Source organism: Phaenicophaeus curvirostris, chromosome 30 (genome assembly GCF_032191515.1).
Source record: "Phaenicophaeus curvirostris isolate KB17595 chromosome 30, BPBGC_Pcur_1.0, whole genome shotgun sequence".
In the NCBI taxonomy this organism is placed as follows: domain Eukaryota; kingdom Metazoa; phylum Chordata; class Aves; order Cuculiformes; family Cuculidae; genus Phaenicophaeus; species Phaenicophaeus curvirostris.
Genome location: NC_091421.1, coordinates 4,104,014 through 4,130,722, shown reverse-complemented (window position 1 = coordinate 4,130,722; position 26,709 = coordinate 4,104,014). Strand labels below are relative to the sequence as shown.

Genomic DNA, 26,709 nt, shown 5'->3' with positions numbered 1-26,709 from the left:
CCTCTGTTATGAGGACAGGCTGAGAGAGTTGGGGTTCTTGACCCTGGAGAAGAGAAGGCTCTGGAGAGACCTTAGAGCAACTTCTAGTCCGGAAAGGGGCTCCAGGAAAACTGCGAGGGGCTCTTTATCGGGGAGGGCAGGGATAAGATGAGGGGGAATGATTTTGAGCTGAGAGAGGAGAGATTGAGATGAGATCTGAGGCAGAAATGTTTTGCTGTGAGGGTGGGGAGGCCCTGGCCCTGGATGCCCAGAGCAGTGGTGGCTGCCCCATCCCTGGAGATGTTCGAGGCCAGGTTGGATGGGGCTTGGAGCCCCTGATCCCGTGGGAGGGAGGTGGAACGAGGTGGAACTGGATGGGCTTTGAGGTCCCTTCTAACCCAAACAATTCTGTGATTCTACGATTATGGCTGGAAAAGACCTCAAAGCCCATCCAGTCCTTGATGCCTTTTTAGAGGCTGGAGTTGGGTTTTTTTGGCAGACTGGGAGGGGATCGGGACGTGTTGCTAAGAAGGGTTGGAGGGTTGCAGAGGCCGTCAGCGGAGAGAGGATGGAGAGCCACAGGCGTGTGATAATCCGGCTGCCAGGTAACACGGGTGCGTCCCGGGGGCTGGCGAGAAAACAGCAACAAGTCAGCTTGGAAATAAGTGTTCAAGGATCAGGAAACTCATTTCCAGCGAGGAGCGTTTGTTCCTCCTGCTCCTCCAAGGCCCTGGTGTCTCGGAGCTGGGTGTTTTCCCCAACGCTGCAGCAGGGGATGCTGCTCCGCTGAAATAGAATTGGGGGATAAAAAGCAGATTTCCTGTTAGGGGGTTACAAGTTTCATGGTGGAGCTCTGGCTCCTTGAATTTCACCCAGCAGCCCTGCTGGTTCCCCTGGTTTCTTGGTGCTTTGGTCTTCTTCTGCCTCTGGAAATAAAGCAACCGGTGCAGATCTTGGCATATTTTTTTTTTTTTTCCGCTTGAAGAATTTCTGTTCACTGTGATCATAGAAGCCTGGAATGGGTTGCGTTGGAAGAGACTTCAAAGCCCAGATAGTTCCACCAGAGAGCTCAGACACCTCCCACTGGATCAGGGACTCCAAGCCCTGTGAACCTGGCCTTGAACACCTCCAGGGGTGGAGCAGCCACAACTTCTTGGAGCAACCTGGGCCAGGGCCTCCCCACCCTCACAGCAAAACATTTCTCCTAAGATCTCATATCAATCTCCTCTCTTTCAGGTCAAAACTGTTCCCCTCATCCTATTCCTGCCCTCCCTGATCAGGAGCCCCTCTCCAGCTTTCCTGGAGCCCCTTTCTGGACTGGAAGCTGCTCTAAGGTCTCCCCACAGCTTTCTCTTCTCCAGGATGAACAACCCCAACTCTCTCAGCCTGTCCTTGTACTGGAGGGGCTCCAGCCCTCGGATCATCTCTGTGGCCTCCTCTGGACTCGCTCCAACAGCTCCATGTCCTTCCTGTGCTGAGGTCTCCAGAACTGAACTCAGAACTCTAGACGAGGTCTCCCCAGAGCAGAGCAAAGAGGTAGAATCCCCTCCCTCCCTGCTGGTCCCACGGCTTTGGATGCAGCCCAGGACACGGTTGGTTTCTGGGCTGTGAGCACATTTTGCTGGCTCACATGGAGCTTCTCCTCCCCCAGCTCCCCAGGTCCTTCTCCTCAGGGTTGCTCCCAATCTATTCTCTGCCCAGCCTGGAGTTGTCTTTGGGATTGCCCCCACCCAGGTGATGATGGCAATGAGCTTGCACAGACAAACTCAGGAATTCCATAGCCCCAGATCTTCCCCTTTGTGCCTTTAACAAAGGGATAGCTTGAAAAGCAATGAAGAATTCAGGGTGTTTGTGTATTGTAGGGTTTTTCTGTGCACAGTTGAATGGGTTTGGGGTTTCTTGGGTTCGTTTCTGTCCATGCAAACAGGGAAGGAAAAACTGAGCAGTGATCAAGTATTTTCTTTAGTATTTAAGACATTTATAGCAATTGAAATTGCTGCTTGAAGAGGGGGAAAAAGCCACCAAATGTTTTCATGAGGCCCTGTCAAAGCCACAGCTGCAACTGAAGTGTGAGATGTGGGCTACAAAGATGATCAAGGGCTGGAGCACCTCCCATATGAGGACAGGCTGAGAGAGTTGGGGTTTTTCAGCCTGGAGAAGGCTCCGAGGAGACCTTATAGTGACCTTCTGGTATCTGAAGGGGCCACAGTAAAGCTGGGAAGGGACTTTACAAAGGTTTGGAGTGATAGAATGAGGGGGAATGGCTTTAAATTTGAGAGGGGAAGATTTAGACTAGACTTTAGGAAGAAATTCTTCACAGTGAGGGTGGGGAGGCCCTGGACCAGGTTGCCCTGGGAAGGTGTGCATGCCATGCTGGCAGTGGGATCCCCACCGAGGAAGATGGGTGGCCTCCCATCACTGGCCTCCAGCTGGAGTAAACTCCATTTACTGCCCAGAGAGTGGTGTTAAATGGAGTTAACTCCAGCTGGAGGCCAGTGACAAGTGGGGTTCCCCAGGGCTCAGTGCTGGGTCCAGCCCTGTTCAATGTCTTTATCAATGACCTGGATGAAGGCACTGAGTGCACCCTGAGCAAGTTTGTGGGTGACACTAAGCTGGGTGGAAGCTGGATCTGCTGGAGGGTCGGGAGGCTCCAAAGGGATCTGAACAGGCTGGATCCATGGGCTGAGACCAATGGCAGGAGGTCTAAAAAGGCCTAATGCCGGGTCCTGCACTTGGGGCACAACAACCCTGTGCAGCTCCAGACTAGGAGAAGTCTGGCTGGAAAGTGCCTGGAGGAGAAGGACCTGGGGGTGTTGGTTGAACAGGAGCCAGCAGGGGCCCAGGTGGCCAAGAAGGCCAATGGCATCTTGGCTTGGATCAGACACGGCGTGGCCAGCAGGGCCAGGGAGGTTCTGGTTGTGGAGAGGAGGGAGCTGGGCTCTTCTCCCAAGGGACAGGGGACAGGACAAGAGGGAATGGCCTCAAGCTCCACCAGGGGAGGTTCAGGCTCGACATAAGGAAAAAATTCTTCACTGAAAGGGTCGTTAGGCAATGGAACTGTCTACCCAAGGAGGTGGTTGACTTGCCTTCCCTGGAGATGTTTAAGGTGCGGGTGGATGAGGTACTGAAGGGCATGGTTTAGAGTTTGGTGGGAATGATTGGACTTTATGATCCGGTGGGTCTCTTCCAACCTGGTGATTCTATGATTCTATGTTGGCTCCCAGCCCTTGGCTTTTACTTGGAGGAAACCCATATTTTCCATGGAAAGCATGCTTGCACCCAGGGAAGTTGGAGCCTCCTGGAGCTGGAGATGATGCCTTGTCATTGCAGGTTTTTGAAGGCTTTTGGAGGTGCTGGTAGCCGTGTCCTGTGACCAAGTGCCATCTAGTGAGACCTGCAGGTGTTGTCCAAAAACTCGTGGGATTGTTTAGCTCGTGCGCAAGCCAAAAACACAGAGATTGAGTTTGATTCCAGTTGGCACAAAGTGGATTGCCCACCGAGTCGTCTCGCAAGCATCCCTCAAGAAAACTTCAACCAGTGTTAGGCCTGTTCTTCATTTACAAATCTCTCATTACATCAGATTCGCAATTATCCGTTATCTTATTGTTTAATAATCGAGGTCTCACTGGCTCATACAATCCTCACTTGCTCTGTGGATGAGCTTCACACGCCCTCCAGTGTCCAAGTTCTGAGTTGGAGGGTTTCTTGGCTCGGTGGTGACAACGTCCCCTCGCCACAATCCTCTCTGTCCCCAGTTCTTCAAGGATTCTGCTGGATTCATGTTTGTTGGCAAACCATGGAATGGTTTGGGTTAGAAGGGACCTTAAGGATCATCCAGTTCCAACCTCCATTCATCAGCTTGGAACTCTGCTGAGACAGTGGCCTTCTGTTTGATTTAGACAGGTCTCTTGATTTCAGGCCTTCCATGTTCTTGTTCACTATACACAAAGGAAGTGTTAATTGCTGTCTACACATCATTAACAGATGCTGACCTAGCTTAGAGACAGCGGGGCTTCGCACTGGGCTCCAAGCAACAGGAACTGGTTCATATTTTCAATTGTGTTTTTAAATATGATTCTTTCATATCACAGGTGCCGCATTTGGAGACCAAATCCTGCTGTGATCAGAAGTGCAATTTTGGGGAATATTTTTCTAGTTTGGAAATCATAGAATCCTGGAATGGTTTGGGTTGGGAGGGACCTCAAAGCCCATCTAGTCCCACCCCTGCCATGGGCAGAGACACCTCGCACTGGATCAGGGGGCTCCAAGCCCCATCCAGCCTGGCCTTGAACATCTCCAGGGGTGGGACACCAGCGACTCCAGGGATTATATATATATATCTGTCTATGATTCTATATATTATATATTGTTATAATAGTTACCCATGTGACTATAGAAGATGCAGGTGAGGACTGGGAAAGTTAGAGCAAAGGTGACATTAGAGGGTGTCTCTCCAGTCTGGGAAGCGTTTACTCACCTACCCTGGGCAATTAACAGATGCTGATGTCTTGGAGATGCCGTCTGCAGCTCTAAACCAGTGGCTTGACTCTTCATCCACTTCATTGCTGCCGATGGCTGGTGAGCCACCTAGAATCGTGGAATCACAGAATGGTTTGGATTGAAAGGGATCTCAAAGCCCACCCAGTTCCACCCCCTGCCATGAGCAGGGACACTGCATCAGGGGCTCCAAGCCTTTTCCAGCCTGGGCGTGAAGACCTCTAGGGATGGGCCAGCCACCACTTCTCTGGGCAACCTGTTCCTTTTTTCTTTTAAAATGGAACAGGAAGAGCAAAGCAGGAGTAGTTTTTTTCCTGTCGGAACCACTCTCCCCATGTAGGAAACGCTTCCCGACTCATGTTGCTTACAATTCAGGTGATGTTGTGGGCTGCTGAATTTGGGTGTGGAAGGGCTGTGCCTGGAGGAGGAGGCACGCGAGGGCGTGATGCTTGCGGACTTGCCTGGATGATGGCTGGGAGGACATAAAGTTTCTCAGCACACGCAGCCCCAACTTTTACCTTCTCCTTGCTCACAGAGACCCGATGAAGAGGCAGTGATTGACCAGGGACGAACGAGCAATGTTGTCAACATTCACTATGAGAAGGAGGAGCTGGAAGGTGAGTGTTGAGGTCCTGGTAGAGGGGCACCAGCTGAGTGTGACGTCCCTCACTTGCTGTACACATCATGTGCAGTAAACCCTGCTGGACTTCCTAACGGAGCAGCACGAGCATTTTCACATTTTTTAGTACTACAGCTTTTTAAACAGAGGGAAAGACAATCACAGAGGCCACGCCATGAGTTCTAGCCACAGAGCTGGAGAATTCATGGCTTCTTTTACTGCAGAGGCTCCTGGCTTGGAGAGGGTAGGGGAACAATTTGATGCTGCAGACACAGAGCTGTGGTTTTTGTTTTTTGATCTGGAGTTCATTATCAGGGCACTGACTCGATCTCCTTGCGTCACCTTGTGCCATACAAAGGTTTTGAAAGTAATTATTGTCTCTTGCTGCTTATGGAGTGAGTCTGAGTGTGTTATAGAATATGGGAGTGGTTTGGTTGGAAGGGACCTCAAAGTGCACCCAGTTCTAACCCACCTGCCATGGGCACAGACCCCTCCCAGTGGATCAGGGGCCTCAAAGTCCCAATGCAACCTGGCCTTGAACCCCTCCAGGGATGGGGCAGCCACCACTTCTTGGGGTAACCTGGGTCAGGACCTCCCCACCCTCACAGCAAAACATTTTTTCCTAAGATTTCGTGTTAATCTCCCCTCTTTCAGCTCAGAATCATTCCCCCTCATCCTATCCCTGCCCTCCCTGATCAAGAGCCCATTCCCAATTTTCCTAGATCCCCTTTCTGTACTGGAAGCTGCTCTAAGGTCTCTCCAGCTGGAGCTGGGATTTGAGAAGAGGATTGACATTTTCAGGGCACTTTTAGATGACCCAGAGCCATCACTTGTTGCCCTGTTTTTCCAAAGTTTGAGTAAAATAGGCTTGGAAAAAAGGAGCTCCAGGGAAGACAAAATCATGAGGAACTTATTTTTCTCCTGGGGTTTCACTGTGGCTTTATGAGGCACTGGCTGCGAATCCCAAAGTGCTGCAAACGTTGCTTTTGCGCAGGCCACCGGACCCTGTACGTGGGTGTGCGGATGCCGCTGGTGCGGCAGAGCCACCGGCATCACCGACCCCACAGCCAGAAGCATCGGAAACGGGAACGGGAGAAGGACTCTGCCCCGACTGAGCAGGGCTGCCACTGTAAGTCCCGTGTTCACTCAACTCCCCAGGGCTGGGGTGCTGGGATCTGCTGCAACTCAGTCCTTGGGGCTGCTTTGCCTTGGGTTTGTGGGGAAGTGGCGTTGTTCAGCCAGACCCTCCTTTTCCAAACTTCTCGTGGGTTTAGTCTTTTTTAAGGCAGTTAAATACAGAAATAGTTTGGGATTGACTTCCTTGGAGGGATCCTGCTTTAAAAATGGCATGTAGGGAAGGAAAGTTGCCCATCCTTCTGCAGAAGTGGAAATGATGCTTCTCCATGGCTCTGTGCAAGCTGGGGTAAACTCAGGGAAGAGCGAGCAGTCCAGTATTTAGAATCATAGAATGGTTTGGGTTGGAAGGGACAATGAAGGTCATCCAAGTCCAACCCCCTGGCAGTGAGCAGGGACGTCTTCAACCAGATCAGGTTGCTGATCTATTTAGGATCTGATTTATGGCTGAACTGGTGCCAATCCCATGGCCACTTTGCACGTGAGGCACAGCCTTCAGGTGCGGTACGGACGGGGCTTTGTCCTCTGCCCCTAGACACCCCGTCCCAGCGGGTGCAGTTCATCCTCGGCACCGAGGAGGACGAGCAGCACGTTCCCCATGACTTGTTCACTGAGCTGGATGAGATCCACGTGAAAGAGGGCGAAGGTGCCGAGTGGAAGGAGACAGCGAGGTAACTGCCTGCTGCTGGCGTCGGTGGGAGATTGGTCCCTGTGCTGGTGTCGGTGGGAGAGCAGTTGCTGTGCCAGCAGTGCCCATGGGCTCTGCTCTCTGCTTCTGGGGACTCAAAGGTTTTGTAGCTGGAGGTGATGATATGAGGAGTGTTCTCCTCAAGCCAGCCCATGGCTCTGTCAGAGGGGCTGCAGAGCTGAGGCTCTTTCCTTGTGATGGGGCTGATGCTCCTGGTGTCCACAGGTGGCTGAAGTTTGAGGAGGACGTGGAGGATGGTGGCGAGCGCTGGAGCAAGCCCTATGTGGCCACACTGTCCCTGCACAGCCTCTTCGAGCTGAGGAGCTGCATCATCAATGGCACGGTGCTGCTGGACATCTGTGCCAACAGCATCGAGGAGATTGCAGGTACTGTGGGTGACACACGCCACTGGGAACGGCCAAGCTCGGTTTGCCATGGTGTCCTTCACTCCCAAATCCAACCCTGCCCCAACGACGAGTCCTTTTCATAGAATCATGGAATGGTTTGGGTTGGAAGGGACCTCAAAGTCTAGCCAGTTCCACCCCCTGCCATGGGCAGGGGCACCTTCCACTGGATCAGGTGGCTCTAAGCCCCATCCAACCTGGTCTTGAACATGGGGCAACCACCATTTCTCTGGACAACCTGGGCCAGGGCCTCCCCACCCTCACAGGAGAACATTTCTTCATAAAATCCTCAATCTCCCTTCTTTCAGCTCAAAACTGATCCTATCCCTGCCCTCCCTGATCAAGAGGCTCTTCCCAGCTTTCCTGGAGCCCCTTTCCAGACTGGAAAGCCAGATGTCCTGCTCAGTTTTTGGGTCATGAGTTGGGTTTGGATGTAGACTGGGCGTGCAATTGTCACACCAGCTTTTCTTCCAGTATGGGATCATTTTGGAAACAGATTTTAGGGTTATGAAAGTGATTAGGGAATATTCCCCAGCCAAAGAGGAGTGCGCATCAGGGCTTTGCAGGTGGCTTCTAGAGATACGGAGTTATAAGCGTGGAAGAGCTGAACCTTCTTCAAGAAACTCTTTATTCCAAACCATTTAATTGAATCATGGAGTATACTGAGTTGGAAGGGACCCACAAGCATCACTGAGTCCAACTCCTGTCCCTGCACAGGACAACGCCAACATTCACACCGTGTGTCTGAGGGTTTTGGCCAAATGCTTCTTGAATATTGACAGGCTTGGCAATGTGACTGCTTCCCTGGGGACCTGTTCCAGAGCTCCACCACCCCCTGGGTGAAGAACTTTTTCCGAATGTCCAACCTAACCCTCCCCTGATTCATCTTCCTACAATGGTAGGTCCCTCACGTCCAAAGAGAAGAGATCAGTGCCTGCTCCTCCTCCTTCCCTTCTGAGGAAGCAGTAAACTGTGATAAGGTCTCCCCTCAGTCTCCTCCAGGCTAAACAGATTAAGGGACTTTAGCTGCTGCTCATATAGCTTCCCCTCTAAACCCTTCACCAACTTGATAGCCTCCTCTGGACACGCTCCAGTGTCTTTAGATCCTTTCATCCTGTAAAGATCAAAACTGCACCCTGTACTTGAGGTGGGGCTGCACCAGTGAGGAGTAGAGCAGGACAATTCCCTTCCTGACTAGTGATGCTGTGCTGGATGCACCCCAGGACATGGTGGCCCTCTTGGCTACCATGATGTAGACTCATGGTCATATTCTTTTGTTTCTCTTGCCTTAATGTCCAAGGTTCAAGAGATTTAAAGGCTGAGTTTACCAGGCTGGTGCCCAAGCAGGGCATTCCCTTGGGGATGAGAATTGGAGTTAATTGGAAAAGCAGCTTTGGCGGCCAAGGCTCATGAAGGTCTCTTCTTTCTGGAGAAGGTGGAGCTGTAGCCCATTTCTCTCTGGGCTTGGCAAATGGCACGTGATTGGCCAAGGAAACTGGGAAAGGCTGAGCTGTAGATGGGTTAAATGTGGGGAGGGAGGTGGAGAGGGCAGATTGGGCAAGAAAATGGAATTAATTAGAGTGGTTAATTGGAATCATAGAATCATAGAATAACCAGGTTGGAAGAGACCCACCGGATCATCGAGTCCAACCATTCCTATCAAAATGGTTTGGGTTGGGAGGGATCTCAAGGCCCATCCAGTTCCACCCAGTTCCAACACTTCCCACTGGATCAGGGGCTCCAAGCCCCATCCAACCTGGCCTTGAACAACTCCAGGGATGGGGCAGCTGCCACTTCTCTGAACAACCTGGGCCAGGGCTATCCCACCCTCATAGTGAAGAATTTCTTCCTAATGTCTCATCTAAATCTTCACCCTTCCAATTTAAAGCCATTCTCCCCTGTCCAGTCACTCCATGCCCTTGTAAATAGTTCCTCCCCAGCTTTCCTGGAGCCCATTTCAGTACTGGAAGCTGCTCTAAGGTCTCCCTGCAGCCTTCTCCAGACTGAATAACCCAAACTCTCTCAGCTTGTCCTCATAGCAGAGGTGATCCAGCGTCTCTGTGGCCTCCTCTGGACCCATTCCAACTGTTCCATATCCTTCTTAAGTTGGGGGTTCCAGAACTGGACATAGGACTCCAGGTGGTGGCACAATACTCCAGGTGGACGCAGTACTTCATGTGGGGACAATACTCCAGGTATAATAATTAATGGAGCGATGGAGAATCTCTTTGATAATGTTTTTTAGCTAAAGAGAATCTGCTCTGAGCAGCGTCAAACTGAGATGAGCTGGCATCAGGGTACCTTGGCACAGCCGCCCCAGGCTGTCAGGGGTCAGAATGTGGTGGAGTTCTGCTCTTATGGCACCTTTGTCCACCCCTAGATATGATCTTGGGCCAGCAGGACCAGAACGTGGAGTTTGACGAGCACATGCGGGCCAAGGTGCGAGAAGTTCTTTTGAAGAAGCATCACCATCAGAACGAGAAGAAAAGAAACAACCTACTCCCCATTGTCCGCTCCTTCGCTGATGTGGGCAAGAAGCAGTCAGACCCGCACCTCCTTGACAAGCCAGGTGAGGGTTCCTGCAGTGCTTTGGCCTCACGGGAGGGTTCCCACAGGTCTTTGGCCCCAGTGAAGGTTCCTCCAGGGCTATGGCCCCAGGTGAAGGTTCCTGCAGGGGTTTGGCCTCAGGTGAGGTTCCTGCAGGGCTGTGGCACCACATGAAGATTTCTGTAGGGCTTTGCCCTCATTAGACTTGTCCTGGCAAAAGAGAAGCATCCAAATTTCTCCTTGCCCACAGTTGTCCACGCCTTTCTCTTTCCTGCCAGCCCAAACGCTCACCCCTCATCCTTCTCCAACCACCGCAGAAGCTAAAAACGGGGTGAACCATGAGGCTGGCGCAATGGATTTAAGCAAGGTGAGATGTTTGTGGCACTCTGACGCTGTTAGGCTCAGATTTGCTGTCATCCCATGGCTGCAGAACGCTGTGGGCTTGGCTTTTGGGGGAATTGCCTGAAATTGAGAGCAGCCCAGAGGAGAAGGACTTGGGATGCTGGGGGAGGAGAAGCTCTACATGAGCCGGCCAAGTGCGCTCGCAGCCCAGAAGGCCAACTGTGTCCTAAGCTGCATCCAAAGCAGTGTGGCCAGCAGGGAGGGAGGGGATTCTGCCCCTTTGCTCTGGTGAGACCCCACCTGGAGCCCTGTGTCCAGCTCTGGAGTCCTCAGTGTAAGGACATGAATCTGTTGGAGCGAGTCCAGAGGAGGTCATGGGGATGATCTGAGGGCTGGGGGACCTCCCGTACGAGGACAGAACTGAGAGAGTTGGGGTTGTTCAGCCTGGAGAAGAGAAAGCTCCAAGGAGACCTTGCAGTACCTGAAGGAGCTACAAGAAAGCTGGAGAGGGACTTTTTCCAAGAGAATAGAGTGATAGGACAAGGGTGAATGGCTTTAAATTGGAAGGGAGAAGATTTAGAATGGATATAAGGAGGAAGTTTTTCACAATGAGGGCGGGGAGGCCCTGGCCCAGCTTGCCCAGAGCAGTGGTGGCTGCCCCATCCCTGGAGGTGTTGAAGGCCAGGTTGGATGGAACCTTGAGCAGCTGGATCTAGTGGAAGGGGTCCTTGCCCATGGCAGGGGGCTGGAATTGGATGGACTTTGAGGTCCCTTCCAACTCAAACCATTCTATGAAATCCACTTGTTGTGCACAGGCGGAGCTGCATTTCATGAAGAAGATTCCCAGTGGAGCCGAAGCATCAAATGTGCTTGTGGGAGAGCTGGATTTCCTGCACCAGCCCATCGTGGCCTTTGTCCGCCTGACACCTGCTGTCCTCTTCTCGGGCATGACAGAAGTTCCCATCCCAACAAGGTTCGAATGGGAAGCAGGAATGTTTTGTGCTTAAAAACCCCAAGGGAACATAGAATTCCAGGCATCAGCTTGGTGCCCCAAGCGGGGACAGCTAGAGGTGGGTGTCCCTGCTCATGGCAGGGGCGTTGGATAATCTTTAAGGTCCCTTCCTACCCAAACCATTCAATGATTCTGTGACAAGTGCAGTGGGAGCAAGAATGTTTCTCCCACACTTGCCTCCACATCTTTCCCCTCCCTGCTGTAGCGATCAAATTTGTGATCGGTTTTGTTGACTTTTGGATTCAGCATTGGAGTTGAGGAGCCTGCAGGTCCCCTCTTGAGCCATGCTCTGGGCTGGGAGCTCCCAGCGGTTTCCTTGGGTGATCTTTGAGCCAGAGGAGGCCACTGAGATGATCCAAGGACTGGAGCACCTCCCTTACAAGGATGGGCTGAGAGAGTTTGTGTTCAGCCTGGAGAAGAGGGGGCTGCAGGGAGACCTTAGAGCAGCTTCCAGTATGGGAAGGGGCACCAGGAAAGGTGGGGAGGGGCTCTTGATCAGGGAGGGCAGGGATAGGATGAGGAGGGATGGTTTTGAGCTGAAAGAGGGGAGATTGAGATGAGATCTTAGGAGAAATGTTTTTCTGTGAGGGTGAGGAGGCCCTGTGAGGCCCAGGCTGCCCCAAGAAGTTGTGGCTGCCCCATCCCTGGAGGTGTTCAAGCCCAGGTTGGATGGGGCTTTGAGCAACCTGCTCCAGTGGGAGGTGTCTCTGCTTATGGCAGGGGGTTGGAGCTGGATGGACTTTGAGTTCCCTTCTAACCCGACCTATTCCAGGATTGCATGATTCTATGTTCTCTCTCATTTTGTTTTTCTTGCCCAGGTTCCTGTTCGTTTTGCTTGGACCAGCAGGAAAAGCCCATCAATACCACGAGATCGGCAGGTCCATGGCCACTATCATGACGGATGAGGTGTGATGAGAGAAGACATCTCTCTGGATCATTTCTGGCTTTGTTCACCTCTCCTCGTTGTCAGAAGGAGAATTTGCTGTCCTGGCTGCCCACAGCTCCCTGAACACCCACCCATCCTTCTTATCCCAAAGCAAACACACATGTTTGCGTCTCCACCTTCCTGGAGGCTAATCCCACCTGGGGTGTATCCTCATCCTTCTCCTTGGGGTCCCCACTGGTGGCCTTGCCAGGGCCACCAGTGCTTCTCCTCTTTAAACTAAAGATTTTGGTTCACTGTGGGGGATGAGAGCCTTGTGGAGATGATTGCAGATCCCATGATGCACCTATTTTCCCTTTTGGGGGAATATTTCCTGCCATTCCAACAGGAAACTTGAGGAAAACGATCTTGTGTTTAGCCAAGAGCTTTTTGCACTGTTTGGGGCATGTGAGATGGCTTCTTCTCTCACCAGGCTGTCTCCTACTGGCAGGTTTTCCATGACGTTGCTTATAAAGCCAAGAACCGGGCTGACCTCGTGGCTGGCATCGATGAATTTCTGGATCAGGTCACGGTCTTGCCGCCAGGAGAGTGGGATCCTTCGATCCGGATCGAGCCCCCCAAAAATGTCCCTTCACAAGTGGGTGCTGCAATGGGGGAGGTGCAAGGGGGACGGGTGGGATGGCAGCGGCTAGGGATGTTATGCAGGGTCCGTATTCACGAGGTCACACTTTGACACAGTCCCATGCCCAGAACAGAAGAAAAATAAGTCAGAGGGTACCACTGCCAACCAGAGGGACCTGGCCAGGCTGGAGATTTGGGGCTCTGTGAAACTCATGAGGTTCAACAAGGCCAAGGGCAAGATCCTGCTCCTGGGTTGTAGCAATCCCAAGCACAACTCCAGGTCAGGTGGTAAATGGGTTGGGAGCAGCCTAGAGGGGAAGGACTTGGAGTGCTGTGGGAGAAGCTCCACAGGGGCCAGCAACACGTGTCCCAGGCTGCATCCAAAGCCGTGGGACCAGCAGGGAGGGAGGGGATTCTGCCCCTCTGCTCCACTCTGGTGAGACCCACCTGGAGCCTGTGTCCAGTTCTGGAGTCCTCAGCACAGGAAGGACATGGAGCTGTTGGAGCAAGTCCAGAGGAGGACACAGAGATGATCTAAGGACTGGAGAACCTCCTGTACAGGCTGAGAGAGTTGGGGTTGTTGAGCCTGGAGAAGAGAAAGCTGTGGGGAGACCTTAGAGCAGCTTCCAGTCCAGAAAGGGGTTCCCAGGAAAGCTGGGGAGGGGCTCCTGTTCAGGGAGGGCAGGAATAGGATGAGGGGAACGGTTTTGAGCTGAAAGAGGGGAGATTGAGATGAGATCTTGGGGAGAAATGTTTTGCTGTGAGGGTGGGGAGGCCCTAGCCCAGGTTGCCCAGAGCAGTGGTGGCTGCTCCATTGCTGGAGATGTTCCAGGCCAGGTTGGATGGGGCTTGGAGCCCCTGAGCCAGTGGGAGTTGTCCTTGCCCATGGCAGGGGGTGGAACTGGATGGGCTTTGAGGTCCTTCCCAACTGCAACCGTTCCACGATTTCATGAATATTGAACTTCGTCTTGTTTCTGTTTTCACAGGAAAAAAGGAAGATGCCAGGAGCTCTGGATGACAATGCTTCTCACAGCAAGCCAGAGAAACACAGTGGTCCTGAGCTGGAGCGGACGGGAAGGTGAGGTTTTTTTTTTTCTATTTGCCTCTGGAATTCAAGCATGCAGCTCTCTCGCAGCAGCACCTGCGAGTTGGTTGGTTCAGGGAAGGGGCTCCATATCACCAGCTTGGGCCCCTGGGCTGGGCAAGTAGGAGAGGGTCCGCAGGTGGATTGAGCCAGGATGTATCCATGGGCTGGAGGTCAGTTGTATGAGTCTGAACAAGGCCAAGTGCTGGGTCCTGCACTTGGGTCACAACTACTCCAGACAATAGTCCAGGCTTGAGAAAGAGCAGATGGAAAGCTGCCCGTTGGAGAATGCCCTGGGGGTGCTGGTTGACAATGACTGAACAGGAGCCAACGGTGGCTCAGGTGGCCAAGAGGCCTGGCTTGGATCAGCCCTGGGGTGGCCAGCAGGAGCACAGCAGGGATTGTCCCCCTGCACTCAGCGCTGGTGGGGATGCACCTCGAATCCTGGGTTCAGTTCTGGGCCTCTCACTCCAAGAAAGACCTTGTAAGTCTGGAGTGTGTTTGAGGAAGGGAACGGAGCTTGGAAAGGGCCTGGAGCCCAGGAGTTCTGGGAGCAGCTGAGGGACCTGGTCGTGGGGGGTTTGGTCTGGTGAAGAGGAGGCTGAGGGGAGACCTCATCACTCTCTGCAGCTCCTGGAAAGGAGGTTGTGGTGAGGTGGGTGCTGGGCTCTTCTTCCAAGTAACAACTGATGGTATGAGAGGAAATGGTGTCAAGTTTCACCAGAGGAGGTTTAGATTGGATAGTGGGAAAGATTTCCTCACTGATGGAGTGGTGAAGCCCTGAGAGGCTGCCCCGGACAGTGGTGGAGTCCCCATACCTGTAGGGGTTCAAAACTTGTAGATGTGGCACTTGGGGACAAGGTTTAGTGGGAACGGTGGGGTTGGGCTGACAGTTGGACTGGTTGAGCTTAGACATATTTTCCAATTTTCGTGATTTCATGATTCTATGATCTGGGCAGTCAGGTTCAGCTGCAGCTTTGCTGCACCAAGGTTTCTGGATTTGGGATGGCAGCAGATCTGTAAACACCTCCAAGGAGGGCTCTGTTGTCTCTCAAAGCGAGGGCCTGGTGCAAGATGAGGGAATGAGCTTTCAGGTTGGTCCTTTTTCTTTTTGTTACAGAGGTTTTCTGTGCCCCAGTTTCTCCTGGGTGTAAAACTAGAGGGGAAGGCTACTGCTTTTCAGTCACCTAAGCTCCTCTGTGCTGCTGGTTGTCCTCTTGTAGCCAAGAAAACTCAACCTGGTCTTCCAGGAGAACAGTCTCGTTTCTTTCCTTCCTCCAGGCTCTTTGGAGGTTTGATCCTGGATGTGAAGCGAAAAGCCCCGTGGTTCTGGAGTGACTTTCGGGATGGTCTGAGCCTGCAGTGCCTGGCGTCCTTCCTCTTCCTCTACTGCGCCTGCATGTCCCCCGTCATCACCTTTGGGGGGTTGCTGGGAGAGGCCACCAGTGGTCACATAGTGAGTGCCTCTCTGTTGGGTGGGGAAGGGTGGACTCATGCAGAAGTCCCTGCTGCAGGGGATTTGCTTTGGTTTTCTTTCCCCTAATGCTCTCTTTCTTCCCTTCTGCCTCTCTTCACGGCACAGAGTGCCATGGAGTCATTGCTGGGCGCATCCATGACCGGTGTGGTGTATTCCCTCTTTGCTGGCCAACCTCTCACCATCCTTGGCAGCACCGGACCTGTCCTCGTCTTTGAGAAGATCCTCTACAAATTCTGCAAGTAAGGCTGGCCACCACAGCCAGGAGCTGCCAGAACCACTGGAGGTGGCAAGGATGGAGGAAAGATGGTTTTGTTCTTTCTCTTGGTTGGAGATGTTGGATTCCAGTTGACTCCCGTGTCCCAGACACTGCCCACTGCTGAGTTAGTGTGTGGTGGTGCAAAGCTCTCAAGCTTTGAAGGGTGGATGGGGCTGTTGGGAGTTTTTAGGGCTGAAGTAAAGCAGCAGGAGGAGGAGAAACCACAGGGATGTGGATGCCCAAGATGGGCTGCATAAGGCAGAGGAGAGAAGTCAGTCTGGTTTGGGAATGAGGGAGGATTTGCTTCCCTCTGGGTAGAAAACCAAGCTCGTTTTAGCCTGAGTTTTGCTGGAAGTGGAAATATACATTGCTCAAACAGTTTTCTGCTGAAATATTTTGTGAGTTATTGAAAAAATGAGAGCTTTGCACTTGGAATGGGTCCTTCTCATGACAGCCCTTGTGTTGGGATGACTTTGATGTGAGATTAAGCACCCTTATTGCAATTAAAGTTGTTATTAAGCCCCAACTTGCTGGTTGCAGGTGAGTGGGTGCAAAAGCAGCTGGTTTTGGTGTTTGGGCATCAGGGTGGTGTGGGTGAAAACCACCTTCAACAGCAAGGACGTGGCCTCAGTGAGCCTCCAAGGTCTTAACACAGGAGAATTGTTAAATCACGACAATGAAATCCTTGGCCATTCCTCCTGCGAGTTCAAACCCTCCACCACAGCCCGGCGGTATCTTTGGTGGTACCTGGAACCTGCGTTTACCATCGGCAGCCTGGACATGCTTGCTTGGTGGAAAACTGACTGGATGGTGACCCCAGAGAGTTGTGGTGAATGGAGCTGAACCCTGTTAGTGGCCAGGCACAACTGGCACTTGTGACATGGTTTTAGTAGGCATGATGGGGTTGGGCTGACGGTTGGACTGAAGGAACTGAGAGCCCTTTTCCAGCCTGAATGATTCCAAGATTCTAAGCAGTGTCCCCAGGGATCTGTGTTGGATCCAGTTCTTTTTAACATCTTTATCCATGATGTGGATGAGGGGCTTGAGTGCTCCTTCAGTCAGTTTGGAGATGACATCAAATTGGGTGGAACTGTGGATCTGCTGAAGGGCTGGAAGGCTCTGCAAAGGGATCAGAACAGGCTGGATCCATGGGCTGGAGGGCAAGAAGGCTCTGCAGAGGGATCAGAACAGGCTGGATCCATGGGCTGGAGGGCAGGAAGGCTCTGTGTAGGGACTGGGACAAGCTGGATCCATGGGCCTAGGACAACTGGATGAGATTGAACAAGGCAAAGTGCTGGGTCCTGCCTTTGGATCAAAACAACCCCAGGCAACACTCCAGGCTTGAGGAAGGGCATCTGGAAAGCTGCCTGGTGGAGAATCCCCTGGGGGTACTGGTCAATAGTGATTCAACGTGAGCCAGCAGTGGCCCAGGTGGCCAAGAAGGCCACCAACATCCTGGCTTGGATCAGCCATGGGGTGGCCAGTAGGAGCAGGGAAGGGGTTGTCCCCCTGCACTCGGTGCTGGCGAGGCCACCCTTGAATCCTGGGTTCAGTTTTGGGCTCCTCACTCTGAGAAAGACCATGAGGATCTGGAGCGCATCCAGAGAAGGGAATGGAGCTTGGAAAGGGCCTGGAGCCTGGAGGTGACAGAGGAGCAGCTGAGAGACTTTGGGGGTTTGGTCTGGCGAAGAGGAGGCTGAGGAGAGACCTCATTGCTCTCTGCAGCTCCTAGAAAGGAGGTTGTGGTGAGATGGGTGCTGTTCTGTTCTCCTGAGGAACAAAAGTGATGGGAGAAGAGGACATGCCCCCCAAGGTGCTCCAAGGGAGAGTTAGATTGAATATCAGGAATGCTGCCTTCACAGATAGGGTTGTCAAGCCTTGGCAGAGGCTCCTCAGGGCAGTGGTGGAGGCTCCATCCCTGGAGGGGTTCAAAAAACCTGTAGCCATGGCATTTGGGGACAGGGTTTATTGGTCATGGTAGTGTTGGGCTGACGGTTGGACTGGATGAGCTTAGAGGTCTTTTCCAACTTTAATAAATCCCTGTTTCCATAATTATTCCTCATTTTTGCCGAAGGAAGGCGCAGCTCGGAGCCACTTGCTGCCCTTTCCACCCTTCATTTTCTCTTGGTTGCCCAGGGAGTACACGCTCTCCTATCTCTCTCTGCGAGCGTGCATCGGGCTGTGGACCGCCTTTTTCTGTGTGGTGCTGGTGGCCACCGATGCCAGCTGCCTGGTGTGCTACATCACCCGCTTCACCGAAGAAGCCTTCGCCTCCCTCATCTGCATCATCTTCATCTATGAGGCTCTAGAGAAACTGAGTCACCTGCGAGAGACCTACCCTGTGCACATGCACAGCAAGCTTGACCTCCTCACCATCTACTAGTGGGTGCTTTCCTCCTCAAAGAACCCAATCTCTGGCCTGAAGCTCAGGGCCGCATCTCCAGTGCCGTTCACTTATCCCTGTCTTGGCTTCTCTCCTCCCAGCTGTAAGTGTGAGGCACCAGCCCATCCCAGCAACGACACCCTGCGTTTCTGGGAGAGCAACAGGATCAATGTGTCTGCCATCACCTGGGAAAACCTCACGGTGACTGTAAGTGCCCCGAGTCGCCGTTCCCTTATGCCGCGGCCTCAGGGTGCAGGGGGCATTCGCACGGTGACAAAGTCAGAGCACTACAGGTGATGATGGGCTTCCACCTGTGCCAGTGCTGCTCTGAAAAGTTGTGGCTTAAATCTCATGTGTGGTTATAACCCACTTGAGAAGGAGAGCCCACCTTGTCCAGCCCACCTTGTCCATCCACCTTGTACCCAGCAATGTGGGTGAGAAGTGTGCTCCTCAGCTCCGCTGCAGGATGATGTTTCTGATGAGGAGCAGGGTTAAGTTGAGGGTTTGGTTATTGTAGGAGTTGGAGGACTCAAGTTTGTGCTTGAAAGTAGTAATTGGCTTCTTTATTCGATTCCTAATCACTCCAGGCCTTGCCTTCTTGCCCAGCACTGTCTGCAGGTACCTGCATAAATTTGCATGTCTAAGCAGCCTCTCAGGTTGTCACTGCTGGAAGCCGAGCCCAGGCAGGGGATGGGAGGATCTTAGGGACATCTCCATCCCCTCCTGGCCGTGTCCTCCGAACCCTCCACTGGGAAGAGATAATTTGGCTCTTCTCCTTTCCTAGCATGGTTGTCTTAGTCCTCCTTCCCCATTCCCCCTCTCCCTATCCCCAAGAACTCCCAGCGCCTCCTTCCCCTCTGGTGTCACCTTCAGCCCCAGTCACCTACCATTCAAGTGGAGGATGTGCAATGAGGGTGTGGAATGGTGTCCCATCACATCTCTCCTCTCCACTTTCCTCTGAGGAGTTCAATGTGTCCCTTGTTCAGCTGCTGCTGCTCAGGAAACACAGATCTCCGGCAGCAGCAGTGACAAGGTCATGGATCTTGGACTGAGATCTTCAAGAAGCCCTGGTTATCCGAGGTTTCCTTGCTGCACGTGTGCTGCCTTTGTGTCCTGATGCTCTGTTTCCCCAGGAATGTCAGTATTTGCATGGAGAGTTTCAAGGATCTGCCTGTGGACGCAATGGCCCCTACACGCCCAATGTCCTCTTCTGGTGCTGCATCCTGTTCTTCTCCACCTTTGTCCTGTCAAGCTTATTGAAGAAGTTTAAAACCAGCCGTTACTTTCCAACCAGAGTAGGTAGAGATGGGGGCCAGCAGCAGCCTCCACACTAATTTCCCGGAGCACTGAGCAGTCTTTGGTCAAGCTGGGAGATGTTGACCTTGGAGGCTGAGATTGGGTGTCCCTCAAATCATTTCCACGAGCACAAACTGTTTGTAGCACCTCCCACCTGCCTTGTGACCTGCCCTGGAGTGATTTGTGTGCTCAGGCAGGGGGAAGCAGGGCTTCCCAAGTTGTTTGGGCTTTTATCCACCATCTGTGCATTATGTGCTCAAGGGGAAGTTTGATCCAAATGCGAAGCTGCCATAGAACAAGACCCTGTTTCTTCCTTCTGAGGAACAAAGGACGCCTCAGAGCCTTATTCCCATGTTGGCTGCCAGTGTGGCTGTAGGGCAGACATCTGCTGCCTTAGTTTTGAGTGGTTTTTGTAAGGTTTGAATTAAAACAACCCTTTTCCACCTAATTAAACTATTTTTTTTGAGTTTGACACCAGATCTCCCAGGGACAAACACAGCAACAATATCTAACCAAGGGATTTGGCTGCGTGTCCTCAGAGTGGTGGGATTTGGTTGGCTGGCCTTCGTGTTGTTAATATCCCTGACTTTTCCATCTCTTGTTACAGCCCTGTTTGCAATGCCCCTTTCAGCTCTGGTTTCTCACCCCAGGTAAGGTCCACAGTGAGCGACTTTGCTGTTTTCCTCACCATCGTCATCATGGTGCTGACTGACTTCCTGATTGGGATCCCATCACCCAAACTCCACGTCCCCCATATGTTCAAGGTAATGGGATGTTTTGGCGTGGAGTAGGTTTCACCCCATGGAACAAGGTGATGCCAGGGCAGGACAGGGTTGGGTCTGGAGGAGATACTGGTGGTGCGACCTTCTCCTTTTTCACCTCTATGAGCATCATTTCCTTCTGGAACTGAGAAGATAGCCCCAAACGAGATACCTACAGAAGAACTATCGATAGGTGCTTGCAAAGAGGCCACTGGTACTACTGAGTCTCAGGGTAACACGGAGCCAGGGCTGGGAGATGCTCTGACACAGGAATGGAGAGGAAAATCAAGTGGCTGGGAGCTGGTCCTGAGGTGTGTGCTTTGTTGCAGCCCACCAGAGACGACCGTGGGTGGATCATCAACCCCATAGGACCTAACCCTTGGTGGACGGTGTTGGCTGCACTCATCCCAGCTCTGCTCTGCACCATCTTGATCTTCATGGACCAGCAGATCACTGCCGTTATCGTGAACAGGAAGGAGCACAGACTGAAGGTAAGGGACTGCAAGAGGTGAGCCCAGTCCGGGCTGCAGACATGGGCTGAAGCTCCTATTCCACATGCTTCGTGAAGGCATTGGGTTGGGACGGCATCAGTCTGTGTGGTAGGGTGCTCTGCTGGATTGATGATACCATGGGGAGCAGATGACAGAGGAGTTCAGCTGAGCAGTCTTTTGGAGCGGCAAATTAATCATAGAGCAATCTAGAAGCATGTTTTTGATTTAAAAACATCAGTGGGGTAATGAATTGTTCTGATGAGCTGCAAGGGATAGCTCGGAGTCCCATTGGACTTGCAAGTGGTAGAGGTTTCCTTATGAATGAGAGAAAGAGTCCTTTTGTTTTCCGAGAAGTAGAAATCAAACAAAGTACCCAAACCTACTGTATCTGAACTTGTGTGTGGATCTGCTGGAGGGCTGGATGACTCTGCAGAGGGACCTGGCCAGGCTGGATCCATGGGCTGGAGGGCAGGAATCTCTGCAGAGGGATTGGGACAGGCTGGATCCATGGACTAAGGTCAGTTGTATGGAACAAGGCCAAGTGCCAGGACCTGCATTTGGGCCACAACAACCCCAGGCAATGCTCCAGGCTTGGGGAAGAGCAGCTGGAAAGCTGCCCGGTGGAGAATGCCCTGGGAGTGCTGGTTGACAATGACTGAACATGAACCAACAGTGGCCCAGGTGGCCAAGAGGCCTCGCTTGGATCAGCTTCTGGAAAGGAGGTTGTGGTGAGGTGGGTGCTGGGTTCTTCTCCCAAGCAACAATTGATGAGACGAGAGGAAATGGCCTTAAGTTTTGCCAGGGGAGAGTTAGATTGGGTAGTGGGGAAAGTTACTGAATGAGTGGTGAAGTCTTGGCAGAGGCTGCCCCGGGCAGTGTTGGAGTCCCCATCCCTTTAGGGGTTCAAAAACTGTGTGGCCGTGGCACTTGTGGCCATGGTTTATTGGGCATGGTGCGATTGGCCTGACGGTTGGACTTGGTGAGCTAGGAGGGCTTTTCCAACCTGAATGATTCCTTGACTCCTGCCAGAATTTCATGCAAAGTCTTGCACAAAGCCTGGATTCATCCTTATCCATTTGCAATTCTTGTTTTAAATCTTCAAGTTGACTCAAGCTCCAGTAGGCTTTGAGTATGACTTGTGATGTTGCCCTTGCTCTCGTGCTGTGGATACTTTATTTCTTTGTTTGCCCTCCCAGAAAGGCTGTGGGTACCACCTGGACCTCTTCATGGTGGCTGTGATGCTTGGCGTGTGCTCCGTGATGGGGCTGCCCTGGTTTGTGGCTGCGACTGTCCTGTCCATCACCCATGTGAACAGCCTCAAAGTAGAGTCTGGCTGCTCAGCGCCAGGAGAACAACCCAAGTTTCTGGGGATCCGAGAGCAGAGGGTCACTGGCTTGATGATCTTTGTGCTCATGGGCTGCTCTGTCTTCTTCACTTCTGTGCTTAAGGTAAGGGAAAAATGCAAAACACCCAACAACAGTGGGCATTTTGGAGATCCTACACAAACAGTCTCCTCTCTCTAGGCCTAAGAGGTTTGTGGAGCCAAGGACAAGGTGGTTCTAAACCTTGGGGGTTGGTGGGAACTGCTTGCCAGCCCTTCAGACCCCATTTGGTGCACTTGAGACAAGCGAGCAACGTGACCGCTTTCCTTGTCAGGTGTCTTTCAGGCCCACCCATGTTTGTGAGATCCAGTTCAGTGTATCCAAACCAGGACATCTGCTCTCTTCCAAACAGGCTGTGTGTTATTGGTTGCAATTTACTCACCCTGATGACTCCGAATGGCTGCTCCCAGTAGCTACATACCCTGAGATCATCCCCATGGGTTCCTTGCATGTTCCTCTCCCAAAGGAACCTCATCTCCAAGCTAAAAGGAGGCACAAGAAGACATAGAAATGGGTTTCTGCCCTCATTTGGTAGCATGGCTGGCAGCCTCTGTTTTCCTCCAACTTTTCTGGGAAACAGGATTATTCTGATGAAATGAAACTCAAAAGCTCAGTGCAAGCAGAGCATCAACTCCCTGGCATGCACACAATCTTCAGTGGTGAAAACCTGACACTACTCCAACCCTGTGCAAATTGGGAAGTTTTGGGCAATTCTAGGCAGTGGCCGTAGAATAGAGCAGTGAGGCTGAAAAGACAATTTCAAAGAATAAATTATTGCAATTCTTCTTTTCAGTTCATCCCAATGCCTGTGCTTTATGGAGTCTTCCTCTATATGGGGGTGTCATCGCTCCGAGGAATTCAGGTATGGAGTCCAACATCACAGCTGCTCCCGGGTATGTCATGTACAGTGTTGTAATAAAGAATGGGACGAGAGGAAAAGGCCTCAAGTTGCACCAGGGGGGACTTAGATTGGATATTGGGACAGATTTCTTTGCTGGAAGCATTGGAAGAGGCACCTTGAATCTTGGGTTCAGTTCTGGGTCTCTCACTCCAAGAAAGACCTTGAGGGGCTGGAGCACATCCGGAGAACGGAATGGAGCTGGGGAAGGGTCTGGAGCCCAACGGATCTGTGAGCGGTTGACAGACCTGGGGGGTTTTGGTCTGGAGGAGAGGAGGCTGAGGGGAGACTTGATCGCTCTCTGCAGCTCCTGGAGAGGAGGTTGTGGTGAGGTGCGTCCTGGTCCCTTCTCCCAAGGAACAAGTGATGAGATGAGAGGAAATGGCCTTAAGTTGCACTGGCAGGGGTTAGATTGGATATCAGGACCAGTTCCTTCATGGACAGAGTGGTGAAGTGCTGGTAGAGGCTGCCCAGGGCAGTGGTAGAGCCTCCATCTCTGGAAGGGTTCAAAACCTGTGTGGCTTTGGCACCTGGGGACAGGGTTTATTGGGCACGGTGGGGTTGGGCTGATGGTTGGACTGGATGACTTGAGAGGGCTTTTCCAACTGCAGTGATTCCATGATTCTATGATTCTGTGATCTCCATAGAAGGAGGAAAAAAGCAGTGCCATGGGAAAAACCCTCTCTGAACACAAGTAATTGAAATATTTTGTGTACAGAAAGGGTTGGTGGAGTCCGCAGAGGTGGAAAGGGCTGGGAGGGCTGGGCAGGTTCAGTGCCTCAGGTTTTAGGGTGGGTCCATGCCTGGTTCCATGAAGATGGGGGAATTCAGTGCAAAGCGAAGGTAACTCCTACCCCAGGGGGAAAATCCTTGCTGGGAGATTCTGTAGGAAAAGAAACAGTGATAATGATGTGGAATGACATCTCTCTGGTCTGCAGCTCCCATGAGTGAACTGGATTATCCTAGAATCACAGAATCATGGAATGTTTTGTGCTGAAAGGGACCTCAAAGCCCATCCAGTCCCACCCCTGCCATGGGCAGAGACACCTCCCACTGGATCAGGGGCTCCAAGCCCCATCCAACCTGGCCTTGACCCCCTCCAGGGATGGGGCAGCCACCACTGCTCTGGACAACCTGGGCCAGGGCCTCCCTACCCTCAAAAGGAAACATTTCTTCCTAAGATCCCATCTCAGTCTTTCAGCTGAAACCCGCTCCCCCTTATCCTATCCCTGCCCTCCCTGATCAAGCCCCTCCCCATCTTTCCTGTAGTGGGGATGCTCCTCCCAGGAGGAACCCAGTCGCTTCCAGGATTTCCCATTGCCAGTGAACTCCTCAAAACCCTCTCCGCATCTTCAACAGGGTCAAGAACTTTCCCAGTCCCAAGGTGGCAACTTTTCTCCTTTTATCTTGCAGTTCTTTGATCGCTTGAAGCTGTTTTGGATGCCGGCGAAGCACCAGCCAGATTTCATCTACCTGCGGCATGTCCCCTTGCGGAAGGTGCATTGCTTCACTGGGATCCAGCTGCTCTGCCTTGTCCTGCTCTGGGCCATCAAGGCATCCCGTGCTGCCATCATCTTCCCTGTGATGGTAAGAGTATGGCAGCATGATGTCTGCGGCGTTGGGGAGAGATGCAGCATCATCTCTGACCTCACCCTGTCTTATCTCTTATTCCTGAAGGTTTTGGCTCTTGTTTTCGTCCGGAAAGTGATGGATTTCTGCTTCTCGAAGCGAGAGCTCAGCTTTCTGGATGACCTCATGCCAGAGAGCAAGAAGAAGCAGTTGGATGATGCTAAAAATAAAGCCAAAGCAGAAGAGGTAAAGCTTGCTGGGTTCTCTCCCTCATGAGACTGCCTATTTCATCCCAGCTTGCCTTTAAATGTTGGAGGAAGACCAGAGCTTGATAGAAACAAGTCCTGATAGCCTGGATCCCCCCACATAACCTCTTTTTCCTAAGTTAGCAGTGAGCTTAATGCTTGACTAGAGGTAAAATGTCATTTATAATGAAGATTAGAGGAAAGCTGGGAGGGGCTCTTGATCAGGGTGTGCAGGGAGAGCACAAGGGGAACATTTTTGAGCTGAAAGACGGGAGATTGAGATCAGATCTTAGAAAGAAATATTTTCCTGTGAGGGTGGGGAGGCCCTGGCCCAGGTTGTCCAGACAAGTGGTGGCTGCCCCGTCCCTGGATTGTTCAAGGCCAGGTTGGATGATGCTTCGAGAAACCTGATCCAGTGGGAGGTGTGCCTGCCCATGGCAGGGGGGTGGAACTGGCTGGGCTTTGAAGTCCCTTCTAACCCAACCCATTCTATGATTTTAAGGTTATTATTATTATTATTATTATTATTGTTATTATGGAAAGATTTGCTCAGAATGGTGCTTCTACTCCCCAGACACTTGCAGTGAAAGCTCATCACCCTGCTGCTCTCACATCCAGAGCTCTAAGGGTCTGGAGAACAGGGCCACATGTGTTGTTCTGGGTGGGTGTTTGGTTTCTCTCCTCTCTTATCAAAGTTGGAGAACTCAATTTATCCTTTTTGCCATCAGGAGTCCCAGAAGATGATGGAAGCTGCTGCTGCCCATTCTGTTCAACTGAAACTGGGCAAGAGCAGCCACATGGATATCCCAAAGCAAAGCAGTGACAGGTAAAGCCCCACCAAGTGCTTGGATCACCAGCAAGATGAGTTTGAAGGTGTTTGGCACAATTTTCTCCACTTGCATCTGTACTGAGTGTCCCATAAACGAGCAGCCAGTCTGATGGGAAATTCCAGGCAATGGGTAGGGCTGCAAGAGGTGATCACAGGACTCTGACACTGAGCAGAGTGGTTGCACAATATTTGACCCCCAAAACTTGCATCATTGTGGACGTTATGGCAGCTGGAGATCCTCATACTTAAAAATGAGGAGTTGCAGGCAGGATCCATAACAGCTTAGGAGTCCACTCTAGGGCTCAACACCAGCAGGAGCCTCTATTTGGAGCTGTTGGTGTGCTTCCAAAAACTCCTCATGCAGCAAAACCTCCTGTTCTTGTGTTGAGCTGTGACTCTGGGCCCTCCTGTTTCTCTTGCTGATGCACTTGGTGGGATCAGGTCCCATCATTAAGGATTACTGTGTGAAATCTTTATTACAGGACCGATCCTTCTGAGATTAACCTCTCGTACGAGGTGTCCAAAACAACCGTGTGGAAGGCTCTCACCATGAACACAGAAACGCTCTGAGGCTGGGGAGGAAGGAGGTAGAAGGCTGCATGGGAGCATGACTGTGCTGTCTTGCCAGTGATGGTTTTTGGGACCAGGCAGCACAGCCCATGGGACACAAACCATCTCCTCTCTGCTGGGGTGGTCCCACCACCAGGGCTGACTCGGCAGCAGCCGGCAGAGCTCCCACTGAGGATGCTGTCCGTCTTTGTCTCTTTTTCCCTCCCTAGTTTTCATCTTTAGGAATCTTGACTTGGCAGGAGAGGAGTGCAAATGCGACTCAGGGATGTGCCAGTGCAGACACGGGGAGAAACCGCTTCTTTCCAGCTGGAGGATTCCCATTAAAGCCATGCTGATGTGTTCTGTTATCCTTGGTGTGCTTCAGGCATTCTGTATCAAACCAGCAAACTGAGGTGCCCATCGCAGCCAGCGGGAGGTCAGGGGTGCTGAGCTTCCATGTGTGTGTCCACGTGGATCCATAGTGGGAAAGGAACCGCTGCCGCTTTCTCATTCAGTGCTATTTTTTTAATATCAAATTCCTCCTCTCCTTTCTCTTTTTTTTTTTTTTCCAAATATAAGCTCTGAATATACAAAGCCATTTGTGATTTGTTGTTTTCTCCACTTTCTTCTGCATCGTTACCAGATTTTGGCTTTCATTCCCTTTTCTGTCTTTTCCTGGGAGGTAGAGGGGGAGGACGGCCAGGAGCTTTGGGAGCATCTGAGGAGTTTTGCTGAAGTGAAGGAAAAGTGTTTGCTCCCTGCC

The 26,709-nt window shown here is 52.0% G+C and overlaps 1 protein-coding gene across 2 annotated transcripts in view; it reads left to right on the top strand.

The window, feature by feature from the left end:
- Positions 1 to 26,508, top strand: part of SLC4A8 (solute carrier family 4 member 8) — a 30,689-nt gene extending 4,181 nt beyond the window's left edge. The window contains exons 2-25 of one of the 2 annotated variants that reach the window (XM_069878931.1): positions 5,012 to 5,093; positions 6,090 to 6,224; positions 6,765 to 6,900; positions 7,143 to 7,303; positions 9,702 to 9,890; positions 10,147 to 10,235; positions 11,026 to 11,183; positions 12,041 to 12,128; positions 12,596 to 12,742; positions 13,713 to 13,804; positions 15,092 to 15,266; positions 15,393 to 15,526; positions 17,680 to 17,925; positions 18,028 to 18,133; positions 19,060 to 19,221; positions 19,873 to 19,986; positions 20,313 to 20,474; positions 21,671 to 21,922; positions 22,650 to 22,718; positions 24,168 to 24,341; positions 24,432 to 24,569; positions 25,297 to 25,394; positions 25,880 to 25,984; positions 26,177 to 26,508. In XM_069878931.1, the coding sequence (XP_069735032.1) occupies positions 5,012 to 5,093; positions 6,090 to 6,224; positions 6,765 to 6,900; positions 7,143 to 7,303; positions 9,702 to 9,890; positions 10,147 to 10,235; positions 11,026 to 11,183; positions 12,041 to 12,128; positions 12,596 to 12,742; positions 13,713 to 13,804; positions 15,092 to 15,266; positions 15,393 to 15,526; positions 17,680 to 17,925; positions 18,028 to 18,133; positions 19,060 to 19,221; positions 19,873 to 19,986; positions 20,313 to 20,474; positions 21,671 to 21,922; positions 22,650 to 22,718; positions 24,168 to 24,341; positions 24,432 to 24,569; positions 25,297 to 25,394; positions 25,880 to 25,967 (3,195 nt within the window). In that variant the 3' untranslated portion in view covers positions 25,968 to 25,984; positions 26,177 to 26,508. The remainder of the gene's footprint in view (positions 1 to 5,011; positions 5,094 to 6,089; positions 6,225 to 6,764; positions 6,901 to 7,142; positions 7,304 to 9,701; positions 9,891 to 10,146; positions 10,236 to 11,025; positions 11,184 to 12,040; positions 12,129 to 12,595; positions 12,743 to 13,712; positions 13,805 to 15,091; positions 15,267 to 15,392; positions 15,527 to 17,679; positions 17,926 to 18,027; positions 18,134 to 19,059; positions 19,222 to 19,872; positions 19,987 to 20,312; positions 20,475 to 21,670; positions 21,923 to 22,649; positions 22,719 to 24,167; positions 24,342 to 24,431; positions 24,570 to 25,296; positions 25,395 to 25,879; positions 25,985 to 26,176) is intronic. The other variant, XM_069878933.1, reaches the window with a different exon arrangement.
- The last annotated feature ends 201 nt before the right edge of the window (positions 26,509 to 26,709 follow it).